The sequence below is a fragment of the Notolepis coatsorum genome (assembly GCF_963971535.1).
Source record: "Notolepis coatsorum genome assembly, chromosome: 2".
NCBI classification, from domain to species: Eukaryota; Metazoa; Chordata; class Actinopteri; order Aulopiformes; family Paralepididae; genus Notolepis; species Notolepis coatsorum.
The window spans coordinates 88,008,578-88,031,399 of NC_140166.1; the positions used below are offsets into that span (position 1 = coordinate 88,008,578).

The following is a 22,822-nucleotide window of genomic DNA, read 5'->3' on the forward strand; positions in this document are numbered from 1 at the left end:
GAAGACCAAGGAACTGATGGTGGAGCTGGGGAGGAGGAGGAGTGCACCCGTGACCCCCGTTTCCATCAGGGGAGTTGATGTGGACATGGTTGAGGTGTACAAATACCTCGGTGTGCACATCGACAACAAACTGAACGGGTCAAAACATGCAGAAGCACTATACAAGAAGGGCCAGAGCCGACTCTACTTCCTCAGAAGGCTGAGATCCTTCAATGTCTGTACAAGGATGTTGAGGATGTTTTATGAGTCGGTGGTGGCGGGCGCCTTCTTGTACGCTGTGACCTGCTGGGGCAGCGGACTGAGAGCAGTGGACACAACCAGGCTGGATAAGCTGGTCAAGAAGGCCAGCAGCGTGGTTGGGGTTGAGCTGGACTCTCTAGCAAGGGTGGCGGAGAGGAGGAGCCTCGCCAAGCTCCAGGCCATCAGGGAAAACCCCACCCTTCCACTATACACAGACTTGGCTGACAGGAGGAGCATGTTCAGTGCTAGGCTCACACTCACACTACCCAAATGCAGCACTGAACGGCACAGGAAGTCCTTCATTCCAACAGCCATCAGACTATATAATGCATCACTGTGCTTCACTGCATCACTGAGCACAGAGCGGCAGCTCATTAGTGGCAGGAGGACGCGACTAGCGGCCTCCAGGCTCCACAACAGGGGGCAGCGACGGCTGCCAGACATTGATCTAAGTCTGATTGGAACCCAAGGAGGTCAATACACTATACCTAAAGCATACTGCACCTATACACTGAATACTGGAATATATATTTCATATTTCATTTAGTTAGTTTTAGATTTAAATTATAATTATAACCAAATTGTTTACCCCATGCTCAGTATGCTCAGTATATTCTTACTGTATTTATTTCTGTATATATCATTTCATTTCATTTTATCCTATTTTATTTTACTCTACTCTTATCCTAGGCAACTTGATTTGATTTGTGTTATTATTCTAATTTGTGACCTGTCCTGTCTAAATGTTTAAATGTTGAGCGATTTGCAGTGTCTAATTTCCCACGGGATAATAAAAGTATTTCTATTCTATTCTATTCTATTCATCAAAGTCAAGTCAAAGTCAGCTTTATTGTCACCTCTCGTAATGTGCAAGACATACAGAGAGATGAAATTGCGTTTCCCCCTTCCCACGGTGCAAAAAACAAGATCTAATATAAACATAAAGTAACATAAATATAAACATAAAATGGACAGTATACAGAACTATATACAATGTAAACATGAATGTATGAGTGAATGTAAATATGGAGGAGAACTTAGTGCAAAACTTTTAGCAGCAGTGGTAGGGGAGAGTGGGGTCATTTGTCCCATGGGGCAAATAGTGTCACCCCTGTTATCTAGAAAACCATAGAAGAAGTACCTGTACATTGTATATTACTATTGCACTTTTCTGTTACATTTGCACTCTGGTTGGATGCCAGTTATTTCCTTTGTACTGTACGTGTGCTGTATAATGACAATACATTTGAATCTAATCTAATCTTTGAAGAGGCCAGCTCACAGGGCACAATTACTCGTGGTGATCCTCTGGCCTGCAGTAAAGCCTAGCCTAAAGATTCCCACTGATGGCAAGTTGGCAACAGACTGAGGGGAGAGTACCAGCAAGGAGTCGGTGCACACACAGAGCATCTTCAGGTGACGTATTTCCGGAAGCTTCAGAGTCTCCAGTCTTTGCTGCACTATTACCAGATCGCTCCTGGTTCGTCTGTGGTTCATGCAGATAGGTCCTGTGTACAAAGCCTTCTTCTAATATACATGTACCTCTCATGTACCTCTCTGTTATTAAGGTGGTGGGTTTAGAATTGTAAGTGTTCAAGAAAAAAGAAAAAAAGCCAAAGCTAGCTCCCCCCAATTATTTTAACAGTACAATACAGAACATAGACTATCAATTAAAAGTAAATAATTATATCGGTTAACATACACATGTACAAATAAAAAGACAATACAACACAACAGAAAAAGCTTAGTATAGCACACCAGGAGCACTCATTCAAGTGTGTGTGTGTGTGTGTGTGTGGAGAGAGAGAGAGAGAGAGAGAGAGAGAGAGAGAGAGAGAGAGAGAGAGAGAGAGAGAGAGAGAGAGAGAGAGAGAGAGAGAGAGAGAGAGAGAGAGAGAGAGAGAGAGAGAGAGAGAGAGAGAGAGAGAGAGGGGGGGGGGCGGGAGTGTGAGTCCTCAGCCCTTGTGTGGGTGAATGTAACAAGTTCCTAACGTTTTCTTTCCCCTATTATTTCATGCACACTTTATTCACTGTTTTTAAGTTATTTTGTGCATCACTCTGTTTTGAATTTGATGCAAATTTGCAATGCATGAGGGTCATCCTTTTGTGTTAAATGGCTGCATAAAGCAAGCATTTGTTGACTCATGTTGATAATTAAGTACTCAAGTTGAGTATTAAAACTTGAAAAAGATCCGTTTAAGGTAGATTTAGAACAGATAAAAAATATGCGATTAATCACGATTAACTATGGACAATCATGCGATTAATCAGATTAAATATTTTAATAGATTGACAGCCTTACTACAAACATCACAAAACAAACTGGTCAGACTACTGCTTGGCCTCACTCCTAAAACCCACCTTACCCCTGCCCATTTTGACAACCTAGGAGGGCTTAGAGTAGACGACAGAGTACAGCAACTTGCAATGGGCCTGGTCTACAAGATACACTACACCACTAAGATACCCATGTACATGTCGAAATACTTCCCAAAGGTCAGTGAAGTCCACAACCACAACACCAGAGGGAGTTCCACAAATCATGTTCAACCCAGATTCGGCTCAAACAAGGGACTAAATACGTTTAGCAATTATGCCACAATAATGTGAATCCCTACCCTCCTTCAAAACCGCTCTCAGAGAGCACCTACGGGTGGCTGCATATAGAAACTGGCCCCGGTAAATCTAAAAATCCCCCCACCCACCCACCCACCCACCCACCCAACCCCCTCCAATGTACAGTTTTCCCCTTCAGATGTATATATTTTTTTCTTAAACACTGTATATTTGTATGTCTTGTATTGTCATGAATGTCTTTATGAATTGAAAATGGAGGACCCTTATGTAAACAAGACGAAAGTATTTCTGGTCTGCATCCCCTTAGCAGTTGTTTGTATTGAGCCGTACTGTATTGGATAATTGGACCCATTCTGCAATCTGTTAATAAAGTTTTCAATCAATCAATCAATCAGGTCATCCGACGTTTACGATGAATTGAAAATGGGGGACCCTGATGTAAACAAGACGAAAGTCTTTCTCTGGTCTGCATCCCCTTAACAATTGTATGTATTGAGCTGTACTGTACTGTACCCATTCTGCAATCTGTTAATAAAGTTTTCATTCATTCATTCATTCACGTCACCGGCGTCAGTGCATTTTTCTGCAACATCCGGTCATTTAGGATTAGCAATTTGTCTTTTAAAAATCGGAACGTTAACAAAACATAACATATTTTGGGTGTAACGTAATTTTTCCATTAACCCCACAGCGGTATAAATACAAAAAATACTGGTAAACGATGAAGGAAAAGACCGTTCGTTGCTGCCATAGGCGAGAGAAAGAAATGCACCGGGCTTGTCACAAATGACGTGCCCGCGTCAGGTCTATAGGGAAGGCAGGCAGGCCGGTGGCGAGAACTGGCAGGTCGTCTTCACATACATGTCCCGTGTCCGGGATAACACCGTGACATCTTCTAGCAAATGAGCTATTAGCCCTGTATTTACTCAGAGTCAAGAACCAACTAACGTGACCCGACATTAGCTATCTAGCTAACTGACATTCGCAGCACGAAGGGGCAAGGCACTCTGACTCTGGCGCTTAGCTCGCTCGCTAACGTCAGTTCGTTTGGAGCAAGCGGTAGTTAACGTCAGGCAGCAGAGCTAACATCGACTTAATTATGAATGTAAACTTGCCTCCTTCCTAATTTGCCAGACATAACGTCGCATCTGGTAGGTGAATGGTTAACGTTAATGCATTTGTTAAGAAATTGTTAGCCTAGTTAACGCTGGTTAGCAGATGCTAGCTAGCTTGTGTTAGCTTAGTGGTTTGCTTTCTGGATGTGGCTTATCGAAGTAGCTTGCTGTTTAGCTGGAGCCTTTGCTAGTTGAACTGGCTTGCAGTAACGCCTACATAATGCAATGTTGTGATAACCATAGCTGCTCTATTATTGATCATGTTTTTACAAACTTAGCCTTTGAAAACGGTATATGGGTTGATCTCTTTCAGGGCCACTGCCAGTAGGCTTACCCATTCCAAATCATTCATTCAGTCATGTCAAATCATTCCGTGCTCAACTACCTATTGAGAAAGCAAGAATAGACCCAACTTGGGACAGCGTTTATGAGAAGAAACTTTGGATCTTCTTCAGAGGAGCTCTCCATGTGTTGCAGTATTTTTTGGTGACACTTGTGTTTCACTCTCTTTTCAGTGTCGATGCCTTGGAGGAGATGAGTGTGAAGGCCTTCGAGCTGGTCCCTGCAGTGGAGCGAGAGCTCCTGATGGGTGACAAAGCTCGCATCAACATAGAGTGCATTGAATGCTGTGGCAAGCACCTGTATGTGGCCACAAATGACTGCTTCATCTACCACTTCCTGCTCGACGAGGTCACCTCCCCAAAGGGGAGACTGGGATACTCGGCCCAGAAGCTGCAGCACAAATACATGGGCCTCAAAAAACCTGTCACAGAGCTGCGGGCCGCCTCGGCGCTGGAGCGTCTGATTGTCCTCTGCGATGGGATAGTGTTCCTCGTTGACATGGTCACCTTGGAGATGGTGCCCTCTGTGGCGGGGGGCGGAGCCAAGATCAAGGGCGTGGCGGCGTTCTGCATGAACGAGAACCCAGTGAATGGGGACCCGTTCTGCGTGGAGATGGGTGTCATCTCGTCCAGGCGGCGGACAGTGCAGATCTACATGGTGTACGAGGACAGGGTGCAGCTGGTCAAGGAGGTGACCACACCCGAGCAGCCCTGCGCCGTCAGTCTTGACGGTTACTTCCTGTGCCTGGCCCTTGCCACGCAGTATATGATCCTTAACTACAGTACAGGAGCCTCCCAGGACCTCTTCCCATACAACAGCGAGGAGAGGAAGCCCATCGTCAAGAGGATTGGCAGGGAGGAGTTCCTCTTGGCTGCCCCTGGTGGTCTTGGTGAGTCATTACATAAACATTCTGGCTGGGATTTAACGTACACACACACACACACACGCACACGCACACACACACACACACACATGGCCTAACTCGACTGGATGGATGATGACTGGAATTTGATAGTGTACTAATGAGGGCAAGGCATTTCCTGGATTCACCAAACACTTAAATCATTTTTGTAAATAACAGTTTCGAAGAGGAACAAGTATTTTTAACTACCTACCATAGGGGCCACAGTGGCTCAGGAGGTAGAGCGATCATCTGTTAATCAGAAGGTTCCCGGTTTGATTCCAGCTCCTCCCGGCAGTGTCGAAGTGTCCTTGAGCGAGACACTTAACCCCTAACTGCTCCTGATGAGCAGGTTGGCACCTTGCATGGTTGCCTCTGCCGTCGGTGTGTGAGTGAATGTGTGAATGTGAGGCATAAATTGTAAAGCACTATATATAGCCTAAATGTAGTCCATTTACCATGTGTCACTGGTCACAGGAAGAAAAGGGGAAAAAAAGGGTGAGTTAGTATTAGATTAGATTCAAATTTATTATCATTTAGTATACATTACAACGAAAATAAGTTTGGCATAGTGCAAAATAAATGTAACGGTAAAGTACATGCGCTCTTGCCAAACAAGTTTACACATTGCTGATTAAGCCTCTCGCCGCCAGGGAACTCTTCTCTGTATTTCTCAGTATACAGGAGTAGTATCTGTAAACATTCTGATGCTGGCACATCGGTAGTCATGTGTTTTATGTCATCAAGCGATGATTGGTTAGTTTGTCAGAAGCCCAGAGCGGAAGAGAAGAGGGGAACAGTAACGATGGAGAGACATGGCGTAAAATGTAAATGATGGCGTAAAAACCTAAGAAGTGTCAGAGAGGTTTCTGGAGTAGACGCTCCAGATAAAAAAGAAACTGCGTTCAGAGGAAGAGGGGGGGAAAAAAGTGATTGATGGCGAGGGCGACGACAGTGTTTGTGTAATTACTCACACTGCCAGTAGTTGGAGACAAGTTCTGGCTGCACTGTACCTTTAATTTGCCATCCTGGTGTTAGTCTCTCATCGCCAGACAGGGGGACATTTTTTTATTCTGTGTTTGTATTTCTCAAGACCAATCACACTCATCTAGGCTTACGGTATTGCTAAGCCCACAATGCACCTTGCAAAATGGCATCAGGGGAGATGTTAATAAAAGTTTTCCATCATGAGACTATTCCGTTGTTATGTTGTGATGTATCGACCTTCCAATGAACAGTTATCTGGGGCCAAGCTTCCTGCGTTGGCTGAGGCTCTCATCTTTTTTCAACGTGCCTCAGTGCTGTGTCCCTTGTTGTTTTAGAAGATAGTCATAATAACAGTTTTTTGGTAGTATCTCCCGCTGTCTGAAGCAGACTTTTAAATTTTTTTTTAAATAAAAGCAAACGGAAGGGGAGAATGCTGACTGAAATAGTCGACCAATGGTAGGCCTTTCACACCGGCCAGGCTCCGTGCTGGAGCCGGTTCCCGAACGTAATCTCGCACCGGCCGGCGCGTTCACACCGGGATTAATTGGTTCAGAACGTGCCAAATCGGTGCTCAGCTGGCACCGGAAAATAGTTGGTTTTCCTCGCGAACCGTGACATCATCAGTGGGCGTGGGATACCGATACTGATCCGATACCAGTGCATACATTAAAACAAAATTATATAAATTATTATTTTTTATTTTTATTTTTGTATATACAGCTACTGTTTTTTAGTAATAACTAGAAAGTAATGGTATTTATTCAACAACAGGTGATTGTATAGATTTGTATTAGTATCATTAATCAATGAGTGGGGCTGCAGCCAGTGTTTCCGTTAGCCGGTAATTACCGGTATTTGACCGGCAAAATCTGTTGAAGTCCGACATATTTAATCTCTCCGGTCTTAATGTCCGGTGAAAATAATTCCCTGAGTCTAAGCACAATTTGATTATTTGAATTGTATTAAAATAGGCTAAAATTAAATAGCCTATGCGATGAACGAAACGATCATTACATTTGTTTCCTCGTTGCTTCTAATAATGACAACGACGTTGTCAGCGAGAGCTTACTGCTGGGTGTGCAAACTTTTGTGAAGCTGCAGAGCCGCAGCAACAGCAGCACAATGCAGTATTCCAGCAGTACTCCAATTCAGCCATTTTCAGCCAATGTTGGGTGGGGGGCGCTGCTGTGCGGTTCCCAGAAAAGAGCCAATAACAGCTAAATCAGCTGCTCTGCAGCGCCATACTCTTTGCAAATAAGTCGTTGCGAGGTGGAGAGAGTCGTCACGCAAACCACGATAATGTTGCCGTCTCTCTGCTTTCTCAGTTCTTCGCTTGATATAATTAATACAAATGTCCAATATAACGGAATTCGTTAGCTCATAAAAATGTGATTATAACAGACTGCTGTTTAGTGTCGGACCGACTGCCCACATACGCGGTCTATTTTATTTCAAGTCAGCAGCAGCACGGAGTATCGAGGGACTTATTTTATTTGGAATATATTAATGACTGTATACGCAAAAGTAGCCTAGTTTTAAGTAATAATATTATAAATCTACATGCCTTGAGGATGACATTCTTTATATAGCCTGCCTATCAATTGTTTTAAAGCTCAATAAACTATGACCGGAATTAATCTCATTTGTCCGGTAGATTGAAATCTTGCAGGTCACGGAGACCGGCAACAATTTTTTCTAACGGAAACCCTGGCTGCAGCACTGCAGTCTGCAGATATACCCTACTCCAATGATCCACACAGACATTATTAGTTGCTGCACTTGCTACCAGAAGGCTCCGGTTCAGTTAGTAGTAGAGGCTCTGTTGTGATTTTTGCACAATAAATATTCAACATTCTCTTTTGAGACTCCGCCTCAGACTCTTATCATTTGGCACTAAAATCTAAACATTGTCACCGATATGGCTGTCCGCAACATGTCATTAATTGTGTACGCGAGGTGGTTCAGTGACGACGCTAACGTGAGCTAGGTTAGCTAGCATGAGCTACCGGCAGATGGAAAGACTAACGTTACTGGTGAAAATGTGATTTACGTTGGAATACTCCTTTGCCAACTTGCTGTACTTTGCTTGCAGGTCTGCAGCCATTATTGCTGGATTATGAATAGCCCCAACTTTAGCCAAGGTAACGTTATGGCTAAACCTTTAACGTTAGTTAACGCTAGCTTTCGGTTAGCTGTTCAATGCTAATAACACCACCAAGCGAACCCATCTGAGCTCCCCGTCAACACCGCTCTGTCGGGAGGATGGCATTTAAGAAAGTATCTGCTGTTAAAATGACAAACAGCATTGACACTTTAATTCACGGTCGGTTAAACACACGTTTGTTTTATAATGCTCACTCAACAGACCGCAGTGTTGTTGATAAATTACGTGGTATCGGAGTGCAGCATTAGAGGGTACTCGCCGATACCGATACCAGCATTTTAGGCAGTATCGGCGGCATTTCCGATACTGGTATTGGTATCGGAACAACTCTACACTCAACCGATCCATTCATAGGAAGCGATTTGCGACTGATTTCAAAACGAGATTAGACAAACGCATACACGCACACTAGTGTTGTCACGATACTGGAATTTCGACTTCGATGCGATACCTTGAAAAGTATCGATACTTCGATACCATTTCGATACCAAAAAAAAAAGAAAAATATATATATATATATATATATATATTAGGGTGCATCAAATTGCAATGCAAAAATTTAATCTCAACATATCAATCTGTGTGGGGTTGCATTCTGTTCGGACAAACATAAAAATGATTTGTGCAAAGTTTGGGAAAGATTCGTTGAGATTTAGAGGTACCACACAGCATGTGAAATATATGAAAATTGGCCTTTTTGGGCGTTTTACTAGATAACATGACAAGGCAATTTAAAAAACGGCAAGAAATAGTTTTTGAGAACAACATTTATTAACCCTAACATTTAAGAACAAAATGTTTGATAACAACATTGAAATAGTCTTTCAAACATGTCTCAAGCATCCTAGAGTCCTAGACCTGGTCCAGCTTGCGCTTGCAGCAGCGAAGATTTGGCTGTGTTGAGCGGTCATGCTCAACTGCCTGTAGCACATTCTGCAGGTGCTCCTCGCTCCTGGCTGCTGCCACAAAGTCTGACGTCAGTTTGACGCCACGCTCGGCACAGTCATTCACAACATTGATGGCACGTGCATTCACTGCACCCATCTGAAATGCTGTACTGGTAACCCAATCCTCTACATCCAGTGAAAGAAACGCGGGATCGATGTGCAGCAGGTGCATGCCGAACCAGCAGTCTGGGTTGGCGAGGTCAGCCAAGCTGGTGGTCGGCGAGAGGGTTGGAAACTTTGGCTTGCCGAAGCCAGTGCCAAAGCGGAGCTGTGGGGCTTGCATGGATATATCAGCCGGCTTGTGCTCCAATATAGCATCTGCAAGTGCGCGCCGCTCGCCAACTGGCACCTTGGTGCTGAAGAGTGCCAGGGGCAGCATCTCGCCTGACAGGTACCATAGGTGCCGCTTCAGCGCCTTAATCGCTGATGCTGCGATGCCCTCGTCAACAGACTTGTATGCGTACAGGTTGTGGTAGAGTGTAAGGTCATTCCATGCCGCATCTACGGCCGTGTCGCAGGTCAACCACCACGTTGCGTAGATGTGCGTGATGACGTTGGCAAACGCCCGAATCTTCAGCACCTGCTGCTGCGTAGTGATGGTCCCCTGAGGAAGCAAGGCAATGTGCTGCTCCATCAAGGCCAGCTTGAGAGTGTAGAGCAGCTTAGCCATCCACCGCGCCTTGTGCAGTGCTCCCGGTCGTTGGAAGTTAACTGGAGTGTGCTCTGCACTGTCTGCACTCAGATACACAAGACATAGCTGCACGAACTCGCGATAGTCGCCTCGCTTGTAGTCGAGCACTCCTGCAGCGCACACAATTAGTTCAGCACGCAACTTGCCCAGGAACGGTGTTTCGGCATCGCCAGGAATGTAGCGGGCCAATGGGCCGCTGTCCTTGTGTGGCAACAGGTTCCAGTTGTCGCGCAGACGTGTAAACAATGTAACCTCTGGCGAGCGTGACGTCTCCACCTTGAGGTCAGTGAAGATGTGGCTGAGGAGCACCTCGCCGATGTGGTGCCGGCACCCGGACCAGAGCAGTGGTCGACCCAGTGAGAGCTGGATGGCAATGCAGGCTGCCGTGAGATGGCCAGTGTTTGACGCGGTGGTGTCAAATGCCATGTTGACAACCTGATCGGTGCAGCACCAGTCCTGCAGCAGCTTGCATGTCAGCCGGGCAATGATCGTTCCACATGCCTCATCAGTCCCCTTCATGTATGCTGGCACACCAAGCAGTTTGAGCCGCTCCGCGTCTCCGATCACCACTGTCAGACGCTCCTCCAACTGGCGCACATTGTTGAGCATTGGCGTCAACTTGCTGTCCCAGTGCAAGGTGCACATGGGAGGTGGTGTCCACTGTTCTTGCTGGTCCTCACTGATGGCCTGCAACACGTGGCGGCGCGCTCGGTCTGCTGTTGCGTAGGATGTGGAGACCATTGCCGAATTGCCACCGGATTCCTCGATCAGACCGCGCGTGAAGGCAGCCTGCTGCATTGGTGTGATCTTCAACCATGTAGCCAGTGACACAAGACTCGGCCGGCTGAGAATGTCTGATGGAATGAAGGCTGTGGTGCCAGTCTTCTTACGCTCACGGGTGGGTGTGTTCTCAGCCGGTGGAGCAGCTGTTTCATTTGCATTGCTGTCTTCATCACTTTCGCTTTCCAACACCACCGCCATGCTGGACCTCGCAGTCATCTCCTGCTGCTCCTTGGTAAAGCATGCCTGCTGCGCTGCTTCACGCTCCTGTCGCCGCTTCAACTTGGATTGCAGATTGGCATCCAATGCTCCAAATGTGGCCACTCTGTCGCCCTTCATGCTGGCCAGGAAAGCAATGTCCTCTGGATCACAGATCAGCTCCTCTGCATTTGGAGACCACAGCGGGAATGTGGCATCCAGCTTGTGCTCCATTGCGTCCACCAGTCGAGCTGTAGCCTCACTGGAGCGCCTGGCCTTTGGAATTTGCCGCAGCTTGTTGCTAGCATCGACAAGCGCTACTATCTTGACGCATGCTCGACGATCACTCACCATTGGAATATTGGCCTTTCCATAAAATGGCTGCACCTGCTCCAAAACGTCCTTAGCCGCATGGAACCGTGACAAGGCTCCGGTCAAACCTGGCCGCTTGGCATGCAGTTGCGTGTCGCAGTTGTACAGCATGCACCGCAAGATCTGGCGACCACTTGGCAGTTTGGCACCAGTGATGATGGCATCTGCATTGGTTATGCTGGGGCCCAGACCAAAGACCAGGCTGCGGCTGCTCTGGCGGGAGCCTAAGGGCGGCGACGCCATCTTGTGAGAACTGGATAGCTGGAGATATAGTTGGAGAGCTGGATCATGTGGTGGGTGATGGTGGAGTTGGGGGAATTGAGTAAACTGTGATGCAGAGCCACACAGGTAAAGCTATTTATAGACCCATCCCGCCCATCCCCCCAAAAATTGCAGGACCAGGTGCGAGATGAAACAATGTTGCAACTCACACACACACACACACACACACACACACAGACACAGACACTAACAGCAGGCCATGTTGGGAGAGGGCAGCATGTACTGATGTACCGTTGCACATCTAAATCACCTCGTATTGCAAAAATATTTTGCATGTATTGTTTTTACATGGATGGTAACACTTTTAGCACCCATACAAATCAATCCGCTGGAAATGTGTATTTTGATGCACCCTAATATATATATATATTTTTTTTTAACAAATTTAGCTTTTGTTGCTGGTTGATTCACCTCAGCTTCGAGTCTGGTACTATAAGAGAAGATAAATATAACACTTTTAAAACCCTTTGTTTATCTTTAGATCACACATTTAAAAATAACTGTTCATCTCACTTCAATCATTTTTATTGCAAATGCAGAGCATGGTATTTTCTCAAGCAGACAGATGTAAACACTGTAATCTGTGTTGCATGTACCTCACAAACTGAACAGTTAGTAACAGTTTTTATTTAAAGATAACGAGAGCAAGCGAGAGAGAGAGAGAGGTATCGGTAGATAGAGAGAGAGAGAGAGAGAGGTAGCGGTAGAGAGAGAGAGAGAGAGAGAGAGGTAGCGGTAGATGGAGAGAGACAGAGAGAGAGAGAGAGGCTATGCTCGGAGCATTTTAGTAATGTTACATTTTCAACAAGATTGCTGCTATTTAAACACTTGGTGGAAACGGGGTAACGTTAACCTTATGTCGACTGTAGTATTGTATGACCTCGACATAACGTTTACACGTTAACGTTACTCCGTTTCCATGCAGTATTTATAACGGTGGCCAGCTAAGCTAAGCAAGGGGACTAACTGCTAGCAGTAGCTAACGTTAGCTGGTAGCTGTAACGTTACAACGAAGCAGCTGTTGATATTATGCGCCATCAGTAGACAACGTATCATGTATTAAACTAGAGTTAATGGTTTAATGCTTCAGTCACAGTGACGTTGAAAGAGCAGCTGTCACGAACCTCTTTCATTTCTTTATGGAGATCGGCGCTGGCACTGCTATAACACCGCTTGCAAATAGCATTGGGGCATTTGTAGCTTGTCCTTCGTTGTTTACTTGAAACCCGAAGTACCTCCAAACAGCACTTCTGCTGCTTTCTTTATCCACAAGCACAAGTTGCGGAGGCTCTGCATTTACCATCTTCAGCTAAAATGTTTGTTTACTAACTGAAGAAGACGGCTCTCTGTGACTCTGTGAGGGGGAGGGCTGGACTCGGAGGAGCCGGGGGGGCAAGCACGCTGAGCGCTCTGAACAGCACGTCAACAACTTGCGGTAGAACACTCGCCAGCTGGTACCGATACTGCAGAAAGTATCGGTACTTCGGGAAATGAGTATCGACGCCTTTTTAAATATTCAGTATCGATATGTATCGATACTTCGATATTTTTGACAACACTAACGCACACACACGCTGTATATGTTTGAAATTAATCGTTCCAGCAAAGTAGGCTTCTATTATTCGAATTACTTGTTTTAATGGGTATCATAGTAGTAAGTCCTACTGTAGAACATGACATATTAGCATGACATCTGATTATTAATGCCAATATTGGACGACAAGCGCAATTGGCTCTTGACAATTGTAAACCATGGATTAGTCGGTCACAGTTAACGTCGGACCGTTAGCTCAACTGGTCAGTGCCGCTGCCTCTGGATTAGGGGTGGGAATCACCAGAGACCTCACGATACGATACAATCGCGATACTTGCGTCACGATACGATAGTATTGCGATACTAAATATATCGCGATACGCTGAGTATTGCGGACATGTTTTTTTTTATTTTTTTTGATCAAATTTAATTTATTACCCTTTTTCAACTGCAAAGTAAAACTGTCAACTAGGGCTGCCGCGGTATTGATTTTTTCCTTACCGCACAAATGTGCGAAATATTTCCTACCGCTGCGGTTACAGCAAAAAAAAAAAAAAGTTTGAATGCATTTTTATTTTTTTTATTAGTCTACTCTTTATAGCATATAGCCTGCCCTGCCTCTAGTCTAAATGTCTATCTTTAGAGGATGACTTTGCAGCATGAATATTGTTTGGGATTCGGCAAGCACACATTCGTTATTGAAAGTGAAACACTGATTCGAAGTCTCCCCTCTGGTCGTGCGCCGTTCACTCGGTGTCGCGGGCAGGGGTGGTAGCGCCCGGCGGTTACCCCCCCCGACCCTTTCTTCTTCTTATTATTATAAAGTTACTACTTATGATTAACAAAGGCATTCGTTTTGTGGCATTAATGTTATATAGTTACACGTTCAATAACATCAGCGTATTTACCGGACCATAGTCAAGTCAAGTCAAGAGTTTTATTTGTCACGGCATACAAGTATACAATGAAATGCGGGTGGTCTTGCCCGCAACGATGTGCAATACAGTGGTACAACATATAATAGAATCCAATAAAAACAACATTGTGCAATAACGGGTAACGGGTAACATGGTGTGACATCTCGGTATCTGTACATAGTTATTTACAGAGCATATAGGACATGCTAGGTAGCTTTGGTAGTGCAATACACTGTTACTGTTGCTATACTAATTTAAAGTGGCCTTTCCTTTTGGCAATAAGTGTGGGTGAGTGCGGCATGAGTGTGTGCCCGCTCATGTTAAAGTGTTAAAGTGGCTGCTAGTGCACAGCGTGCGTGTCGTGTGTGTGCTCATGTGTGCTTGTGTGTGGATAGTTCAGTGTTCTGTGGCACTCAATGTTCATTGTTCAAGGCTCTGATGGCCTGGGGGAAGAAGCTGAGCCTAAGCCTCTCTGTCCTAGTAGCTGGGGTTCGCAGGCGTCTGCCTGACCTCAGCAGCTGGAACAGGCTGTTATTGGGGTGGTGGGGGTCTTTCATTATTCTGCAGGCTCTGGATTTGCACCTCTTGTTGTATAGAACCTGCAGGGGAGGTAGTGCAATACCCGTGGTACGCTCGGCTGAGCGCACCACTCTCTGTAGGGCCTTCTTGTCCTGTGCCGTGCTGTTTCCATACCAGGCAGTGATGTTTCCGGTCAAGATGCTCTCTACAGCTCCTGAGTAGAAGGACTGGAGTATCTTCCCCGATACTCTGAACTTCCTTAACTGTCTCAGGTGGTAGAGGCGCTGCTTTGCCTTCTTTACTGTGTCTATGTGTGTTGACCATGTCAGATCCTCTGAGATGTGGACCCCCAGGTACTTAAAGCTGCTCACCCTGTCCACGGTAGCCCCGTTAATCCTAGGCAAGGCAAGCATTACTCAATTCATATCTCAGTTCCTCCCTTTGCTCAGAGCGTGCTGAGTTGTGCCCATTCTCTGCCAGCTCTATTTGTCTATGGAGATGTTCACCTACTTTGCAGGGCTATAACTTTTTAAATTGTATTGCTAAATTGACATTACTATTAGGGATGCCCCGATCAAGTTTTTTGCCACCGATACCAATCACCGATCGTCGTGAGCCATATCGGCCGATACCGATCCGATACCGATCGTTTTTGATTAAAAGAAATTAAATTTTATTTTATAATTTTTTTTTATAAAATATATATATTATATAATTAGACTTGTACTTGTATTATCTGCGAGACATCGCCACCACGCAACAAGCTCCACTGTCTGTGTGTACTCTAGTAGCCTCCAGCTACAGCCAGGATTCTCCGGAGCTGCAGCTGGACCTATACTCGAGTAGCCTCGAGCTACGGCCAGGATTCTCCGGCGCTGCACCTGGACCCTATTGGTATAACGTTACTTAACTGTGCTCAGCAAGCCCTCAGCTCGAATACGCATCGAATCAGTGTTATAAGACATTGATATCAGGTCATCAGGAGCTATCTGTAGCTACTGCTAGCCGGATATATAACGTTAATACAACGCCTCAGTGAATTATTTAGTTAAATGGGACATTTCGTTTTTAACAGTGAACTAACTTGCGCTAACGTGAGCCAACAGCTAACAGGTATCATACCTACCTACTATACTTGCTAGAGTGTTTTTTTTATGTCAGGAGCTATCGGTAGCTGGCCGGCTAGATACTGTTCGGTTAGACAATGCCTCATCATGTATTAAACTAAAAGTGAATAGTTGACTGGGTCATTTTGTAACGGTAGCTAAGCTAACGTTAGCTCAGGGAGACGCCGACAGTCACGCCATCCTCCCGTGTCTCACTAGACTAGACCCGTGTTTACATGCGTGCGGGAGGGGCTGGACTCGAGAGCAGACGCCGCACCACCGGTGTCTGAGACAGAACTCAGCGACAGCGACTGAGATCGGGTTTGACGATCGGTGAAAATAAAACATTATCACTGATCACGATCGCATATTTATACTGAATATCGGCCGATAACGATCGGTGGCCGATCGATCGGGGCATCCCTAATTACTATGGCCCATTCAACATCAATTATCTATCGTTCAGGATGTAGGAAGGTTTTACTTTTTCATTCATACTAAAATACCATCCAGAGTATAAATATGTTTTTATCGTTTTCTGCTGTATTTCATAGAACGTGAGATATAGCCATAAATGTATATATTAGATGATCAAATGCAGTTTGATACCGATCAACGTTATATAAATTTTTTTTACATGATCCTAAACGTCATGACTCATCATCTGCTGGTGACCGGGGGGGGGGGGGAGGGGGTCGTTTATAATGCAATGACCGACGTTAAATGTTTCATGTAGTATGGGACGGGTGATATATTGATCATAGCAGTTTGTATGGATAATAATAATCAAAAACGCTGAAACTCACCGCAGCTTCCTCGTAGCGATGGGGGATGATGCTGGAGCAAAAAGATCGCTATTATGGGATGTTGATCTAGGTGAACCATTTGTATAATACTATACGTCCAAATAATGTTGTTTATCGAGTTATGGCAACGGATCGATTATCCAGTGTGTCCAGATGGAGTCCCGGCGAGCGATAGCGAGTGGCCGGACCGAATAGGGGAAACACCAAGCACTTCCGGTCCTTCCGGTTTTGGCACCTCGCCGATCGGCCACCAGGTGGCGGTGTTGAAGAGTTGAGCGGAGTCCTACAGCACCCGTCGAGGATCCGTGGGTGAAATATGAATACCATGACAGAAATTTGAAATATTGATCTCGATGACGGCGTAATCCGTCATTGGCAGATTAAGCATGGCGAGGAATGACTGCTTAATCTGTCAATGGCGAAGAATGGGTTAATTAATCCAATCCACTTTATTTATAGAGCACATTTAAAAACAACGTTTACCAAAGTGCTGTACAAGTCCCACAACATAAGATAAAAAAAAAAAAAAAATGTAAATATATATATTATATATATATTTTTTTTTGAAGCTTCGAATTTAAATCGAAGCTCGGCCCCGAAGCTTCGATTGCCAAAAAAAGCTTCGAAGGTCAGCCCTAGACCGTGCGCAGGATTGTGTGTAAATGTGTGTGCGTGCGGGGATGGAGCTTCTCCCCCGCAGTCGGGAGCACTCGCATATCACTGTCAAAATATCGTTGCGCACGCCCATATTCCGATCTGTGCAATAATATTCACAGGGGTATATATTGTCATTTGAAACAAGTTACCAATGCATTGTCCCATGGAATTATGCCCCCCACGGCCAAATTAATTAGTATCCCCCTCAATCTTTCTATCTCTCTCTGTCTGCCAGTCGCAGACTGTGGGTGACTGTCACTCAAAGCGCTTATGGGCGGAGCCAGGCCAAAACAGGTTGAAATCTTGAAGTTGAAAAATGCTGCTTTTGAGTACTCGATTAGAAATATAAAACAATGGGCGCCCCAGTGGCGAACCACAACGCGCTGAGTCGCGGCACGGCCGACCCGGGTTAGATTCCCGGACCCGTCGTTGTTTGCCGAATGTCTTCCCCCCCTACTCTGTCTCTCGTTCCTCCTCTCTCTCTCTCTGCTGGACTGCCCAGTAGTAAAAAGCGATAAACGCTAAAAAATAAAATAAAACAATGAATTTCTGGCGGCTGGGTGGCGCAGCAGACTAAGCGCTCGTCACCAACACGAGAGACACTGGTATCGAATCCGGCTGTCAGCGTTGCCTCCGGCTTGGCCGGCCATCATACTAGCTCAATTGGCAGAGTCAGCGGGAGGGAAGCCGGTGGGGTGGTATTCTGGTCGTTGTAAACGGCGACTCCTACAGGTCGGTCAGGGCGCCTGCACAGCGAGGGAGGGAGATGGTGAGGGTAGTAGTGTGACCTCCCACACGTTACACCACCAATGAGAGTCCGCGCTGGCAGGTGAAAAGATGCTGCTGGTAAGGCTGTCCCCGAACCCTGTTTTTAGGGTTCGAACGTTTGCCAGGGTTTTTCGAACGGATGTTCGAACGTTTTTTTTTTTTATTAATTCATTTTATTATAGATTTCACGGGGGGCGGCATTGCATAGTCTTATCGGTGAAAAAAAATTTGTTTACAGTGGTGGCTGTTCATGTAAACAGTTCATGTAAACATGTAAACAAAGCACTCAGAAGAAAATAAAGGGAAAAGGTGAAACATACCGCTAATATCATATAACGCACTCACTTTTTGTTGGGTATGCCATACGCGCCAGCCACTTCACCCAGGCGTTGCGCGATGTTTACTCCAGAATGTTTTATCTCCAGTTATTTTGTTTCTTTCTTTCTCCCGCACGGCCCGTACTTCAGAGTTAGGTTGCTGGAAAAGGTGGATCTTTTGCGCATGGTCTAAATGGGTACTGCTGTGTTGTGTGTAACCCGCTCTAGTGTCCCCACCTCCCCGGTCGCGTTGCGTGTGCACCAAACGTTTCACCCAAAAACGGATTTTCTTTTTTTTGCGAACGTTCAACCATTCATTAAAATCCGAATGCCAGCGTAACGAACGAACGTTCGAACGTTCAGGCTCAGCCTTAGCTGCTGGCTGTCTCCCATGTCTCGGAGGAAGCATCTGATAGACTTCAGGGCTCCCTAGACGACCAGTGGGGGGCACACGCGAGCAACGACCAGGAAGGGGAGGGGGGAATTGGCATAACGACAAACGAGGAAAAACACAGAAAAACAGGAGGAGAAAAAGTGGATAAAAAAATATTAATTTCTTTGAGAAAAACCTTACAGATGTGATCCATAGACTCACAGGAATTGTGTAAAATTATCCAAATAGTGAAAGAAACAGTAAGATAGTTCCCCTTTAATAAATTCTGACTGGTAGGGCGGCTAGGTGGTGCAGTGGGAAAGGCACTCACCTCCAATGCTGGAGACGCTGGGTTCGAACCCAGCGCTCCACATTGCTTTCAGTTTGGCTGGTCGTCCGTACTAATACAATTGGCAGTATTAGGGGGAGGGAAACTGATGGGTGGGGATCGGACGTTGTGGACAGCGACTCCTACAGGTCGGTTGGTGCGCCTGCGCAGTAGAATCAAGAAGCGACGGGGGCGCAGACCCCTGCCGCTGAAAGATCGCGCTGCGCAGGTGAAAAGATGCGACGGCTGCTACCTCGAGTATCGGAGGGGACTCATGCTATGTATGGCTTCGTCCACATTGCAGCCGGCTTGTGGGAGGCATGAAACGGCACTTCGAGACAGGGGAGGGTTGAATTGGACGATATGAAATTGGGATGGGAGAAAAATAGAAAATGGGAGAAAAAAGTGGATAAAAAAAAAATATCTGAATGGCATTAACGTTATGTTAGTGCTAATGTTGATAGCATTGAATAGCATCAACGCTAGCTGGCTGGCTACAACGATTTCTCACAAGCTGGCATTGTAAAAATCTCAACACCAGCCATGGGAATACTATTTACTAAATTATGGAGGCTTTTTAATCGTCAAGGTAAGAGAGGATTTGCTATGGAACAGTCTATGTGCTTGGCTACTTGGCTGTCTTATTTGGGTTTTCAGAAAAAGGCCTGCTATGTGACGCTAATCTCTAGCAGTGTGTATTTCATCACAGTATCCTCCCGGTGTTTAATAAAAACTTCTAGCCAGGACATATCTGGACATATAAGACATATATGTATCATGTTTCTTTTTTGTTGGCTGGGTTTGCGCATGCGGATTAAGGGAGATGTCAATCTGTTGTCGACGGTGGTAGTACAGGGGCAGTACATTTAGCTGTAAAATCCCGATAAAGCTCATAGCTTCTGTAACACGAACGCAACTACTCTGTACGTTGCCATTGTTGTTGTGATGTTGGCTGAGTTTGCACATGCGGGTTAAGGGAGAATTGGTCGCATATGCGACAGAAATTGTATCTGTGCGACCTCAAAATATAATTGGGAGCATTCGTGCGAGTTCAATCTTTTTTTTCTGGTGCGCATTCTGTGTACTAACGACAAAGAAGAAGAAAGCAGTGATGCACGAGCAAGCACCCTGGAAGAACAGTGATGACAGCTAGTCGGATCATGGGTAAGTTTTAGCTTACATGTTGGAAAACAGAATGTCTCAACGATAATGCTTGCTACGCGAATGCTATTTCAGTTAATATGTTGTTGCTTGAGGCTGCGTGTCCACCAACTACTATGTAACGTTAGCTAACGTTAAACGGTGCCAAGCTTACAGGCTACTAGAGCTTGGCTAGGCTACCGGTGTTTACAGCTCCGTGAATTAGCACCAAGTGTCGTATTAATTAGGTAAGTCAAGATGGCTAGTGCTAACGTCCACTGTCTATATAGCGCCATGGTCTAGACTAGGCTGCTTTTTTTTTCTCAGTTGAAAAAAGTTGAACTTTTTGGGCTAAGACTGCAGAGACGGGGAACGTTAGTGCTTAGTGCTAGCTATCTTATATCTGATGATTTATAAGTTTGCTATAGCAATGCAATCACAGGTTCCTTTATGGACAGACGCTGTCATTTGTAAATGGTGTGTTCCTCTGCAGGAGATCAGAGTAAGACATACACACACACAGCTCCTCTCACTCACACACAGCAAACAAAAGACCTAGAAGTCCGTCTGATCTGATCCTCCTTTCCTCTCCCCCTACAGCTGTTGGAGATGGTGGAGCCTAGTGAGTGGATCCACATCACCCTCCTGGACCAGGTTAACAGCCCCATCAGAACCACAGTGCTGGGGCAGAGGCTGCTACTTTTAAAACATTATCTTTACATTTAAACTTGCACTTTAATTTGTATTATTTAATTTGTTTATTATGATTGATTATTGTATTTGTTATTAAAATACATTTGATTAAGCAAGTAGCTTAATTAAGATCCAAATTCAAATGTTTCATGAGTCCTTATTTAAATTTGCTATGGGATCATGTTAAGGCAGAGGGAGGGTGACATTCACAGGTGTGCAGACTTGAGCATGTGAGGTAAAACATGCACTGGAGCCCTGAAAATGAGCTGCGCCCACAGGAAGCAGAGATGGAGGGTGTGACAGAAATAATCGTTAGATTAGTTGACTACCAAAATAATCGTTAGTTGCAGCCCTAATGCAACTTGACATTTCTGATTGTCATTTATTGTTGAGCCCCCATGTCAGAAAAATACAAAAACTGTAAATAATAATAATTATTTTTAATTATACACTTACCGTAAATATTTACCGGTATTTGAGATTCTCTTAAACGAATTTATTTATTTTTTGAATTTTTTTTTATTCTTAAACTAATTTAATCTATTGAATAACGACCTGTTGAATGCAACTACAGTTCAATATCTTAAACTAATTTAATTGATTGAACTGTAGTTGCATTGAACAGGTCGTTATTCCTGACTCAGGAATAACCAGCGCGCGCGCGCACACACACACAGACAGCTCCCTCCCCGGAGTCCCCGCTCGCCCCCACCATACCTGAGCACAGTCAGCTGTTATCTCTCTCTGTTGCGTGATTGGTGTGTCTGTATCAGCTTGGTTAGCTAACGTTAGCTAGCATTAGCTCCGCGGCTAATCTTAGGTTACCCTGAATTAAATCAATGACTAGGTTCTAAAACATTGGAGTAGTTTTCACGGCACATAGAAGCAGTCAAACAGCCGGAGCATTTTGGGAGCATATGACCAAAACGGAGGCAATTTTGAGCCCTTAAAAGAAAACTCCCAACATTTTGGGAAATTAGCTTATTTAACATCTTCCCTGGAGTTAGACAAGAAGATACATACCTTTTTTGTCTCTGTGCGTGCATTTAGCTTAGGGAACAGTCGCTCCGTTAGCATAGCTTAGCTTCATCACTGGAAGTGAGGCGGGGCCGCCTATTGCTTAATGACAGCCCTACAGTGCTGCTTTTGCTTCCACGTTTTCCCTGATTGGCTGCGCCATGCCCCGCGGCAGGCGCGGCAACCGCAGAGCGGAGCGGCAGAGCGAGCGGAGCGGCAGAGCGAGCGGAGCGGCAGAGCGCGAGCGGAATTATGCAACCGCCCTAGTAATCCGCCATGATTTTCATTCGGCGCTTCAGCTCACCTGGCAGAGCAGCGGTCCTGCGGTCCGTTGTTGACGAGTTCGAATCCCATAAAAATTTTTTTTTTTAACGTGATTTTTTTTTAACGTGTATTCTTTCGCCGGTTAAGGTTAGGCATGGTTAAGGTTAAGGTTAGGCATTGTTTCGGAGTTGGTTAAGGTTAGAACGGTTAAGTTTAGGCGCTGTTAAGGAGCTGGTTAAGGTTAGAGTTTGTCTTAGAGAATGGCAATATTCTTTCTATGGTTAAGGTTAGGCATGGTTAAGGTTAAGGTTAGGCATTGTTTTGGAGTTGGTTAAGGTTAGAACTGTTAAGTTTAGGCGCTGTTAAGGAGCTGGTTAAGGTTAGAGTTTGTCTTAGAGACAGCCTATTTCCGCACTGCCGCTCTCCCGCGTTGCCGCGGTCACATGGTCAAATTGTCACATTCTTGCACTGTAGGGCTGTCATTAAGCAACACGCGGCGGGGCCGGAGCCTTGCAGTGTATAGTTTGATTGATTGAAAAGTTTATTAACAGATTGCAGAATACACTCCAAATACAACTCCAAAACGTTCATGTAAACATGTTGTGACCTGTGTATTCACCACGTGGAGAAATAAAAAATAATTGAATTAGACAATTACGTTTTATAAGCAAATATACTGGGACATTTTTTTTTGCCCAACCACTCCTCTCTGAGCGCAGCCAGTGATTTCAACGTGTCGTCGTGATTGTTGACATTCTCATTCGTTCAAAGGATCCGAACCGATTGA

General features: G+C 45.2%; 1 protein-coding gene across 2 annotated transcripts in view; it reads left to right on the top strand.

Annotated features, from left to right (window-relative positions):
* Positions 1-1,540: 1,540 nt before the first annotated feature.
* The window catches only part of tgfbrap1 (transforming growth factor, beta receptor associated protein 1), a 72,129-nt gene continuing 50,847 nt past the window's right edge, over positions 1,541-22,822 (top strand). The window contains exons 1-2 of one of the 2 annotated variants that reach the window (XM_084309034.1): positions 1,541-1,656; positions 4,448-5,163. In XM_084309034.1, coding sequence (XP_084165160.1) covers positions 4,467-5,163 — 697 coding nt within the window. In that variant the 5' untranslated portion in view covers positions 1,541-1,656; positions 4,448-4,466. Of the gene's footprint in view, positions 1,657-3,633; positions 3,969-4,447; positions 5,164-22,822 lie in introns of those variants that run through there. The other variant, XM_084309033.1, reaches the window with a different exon arrangement.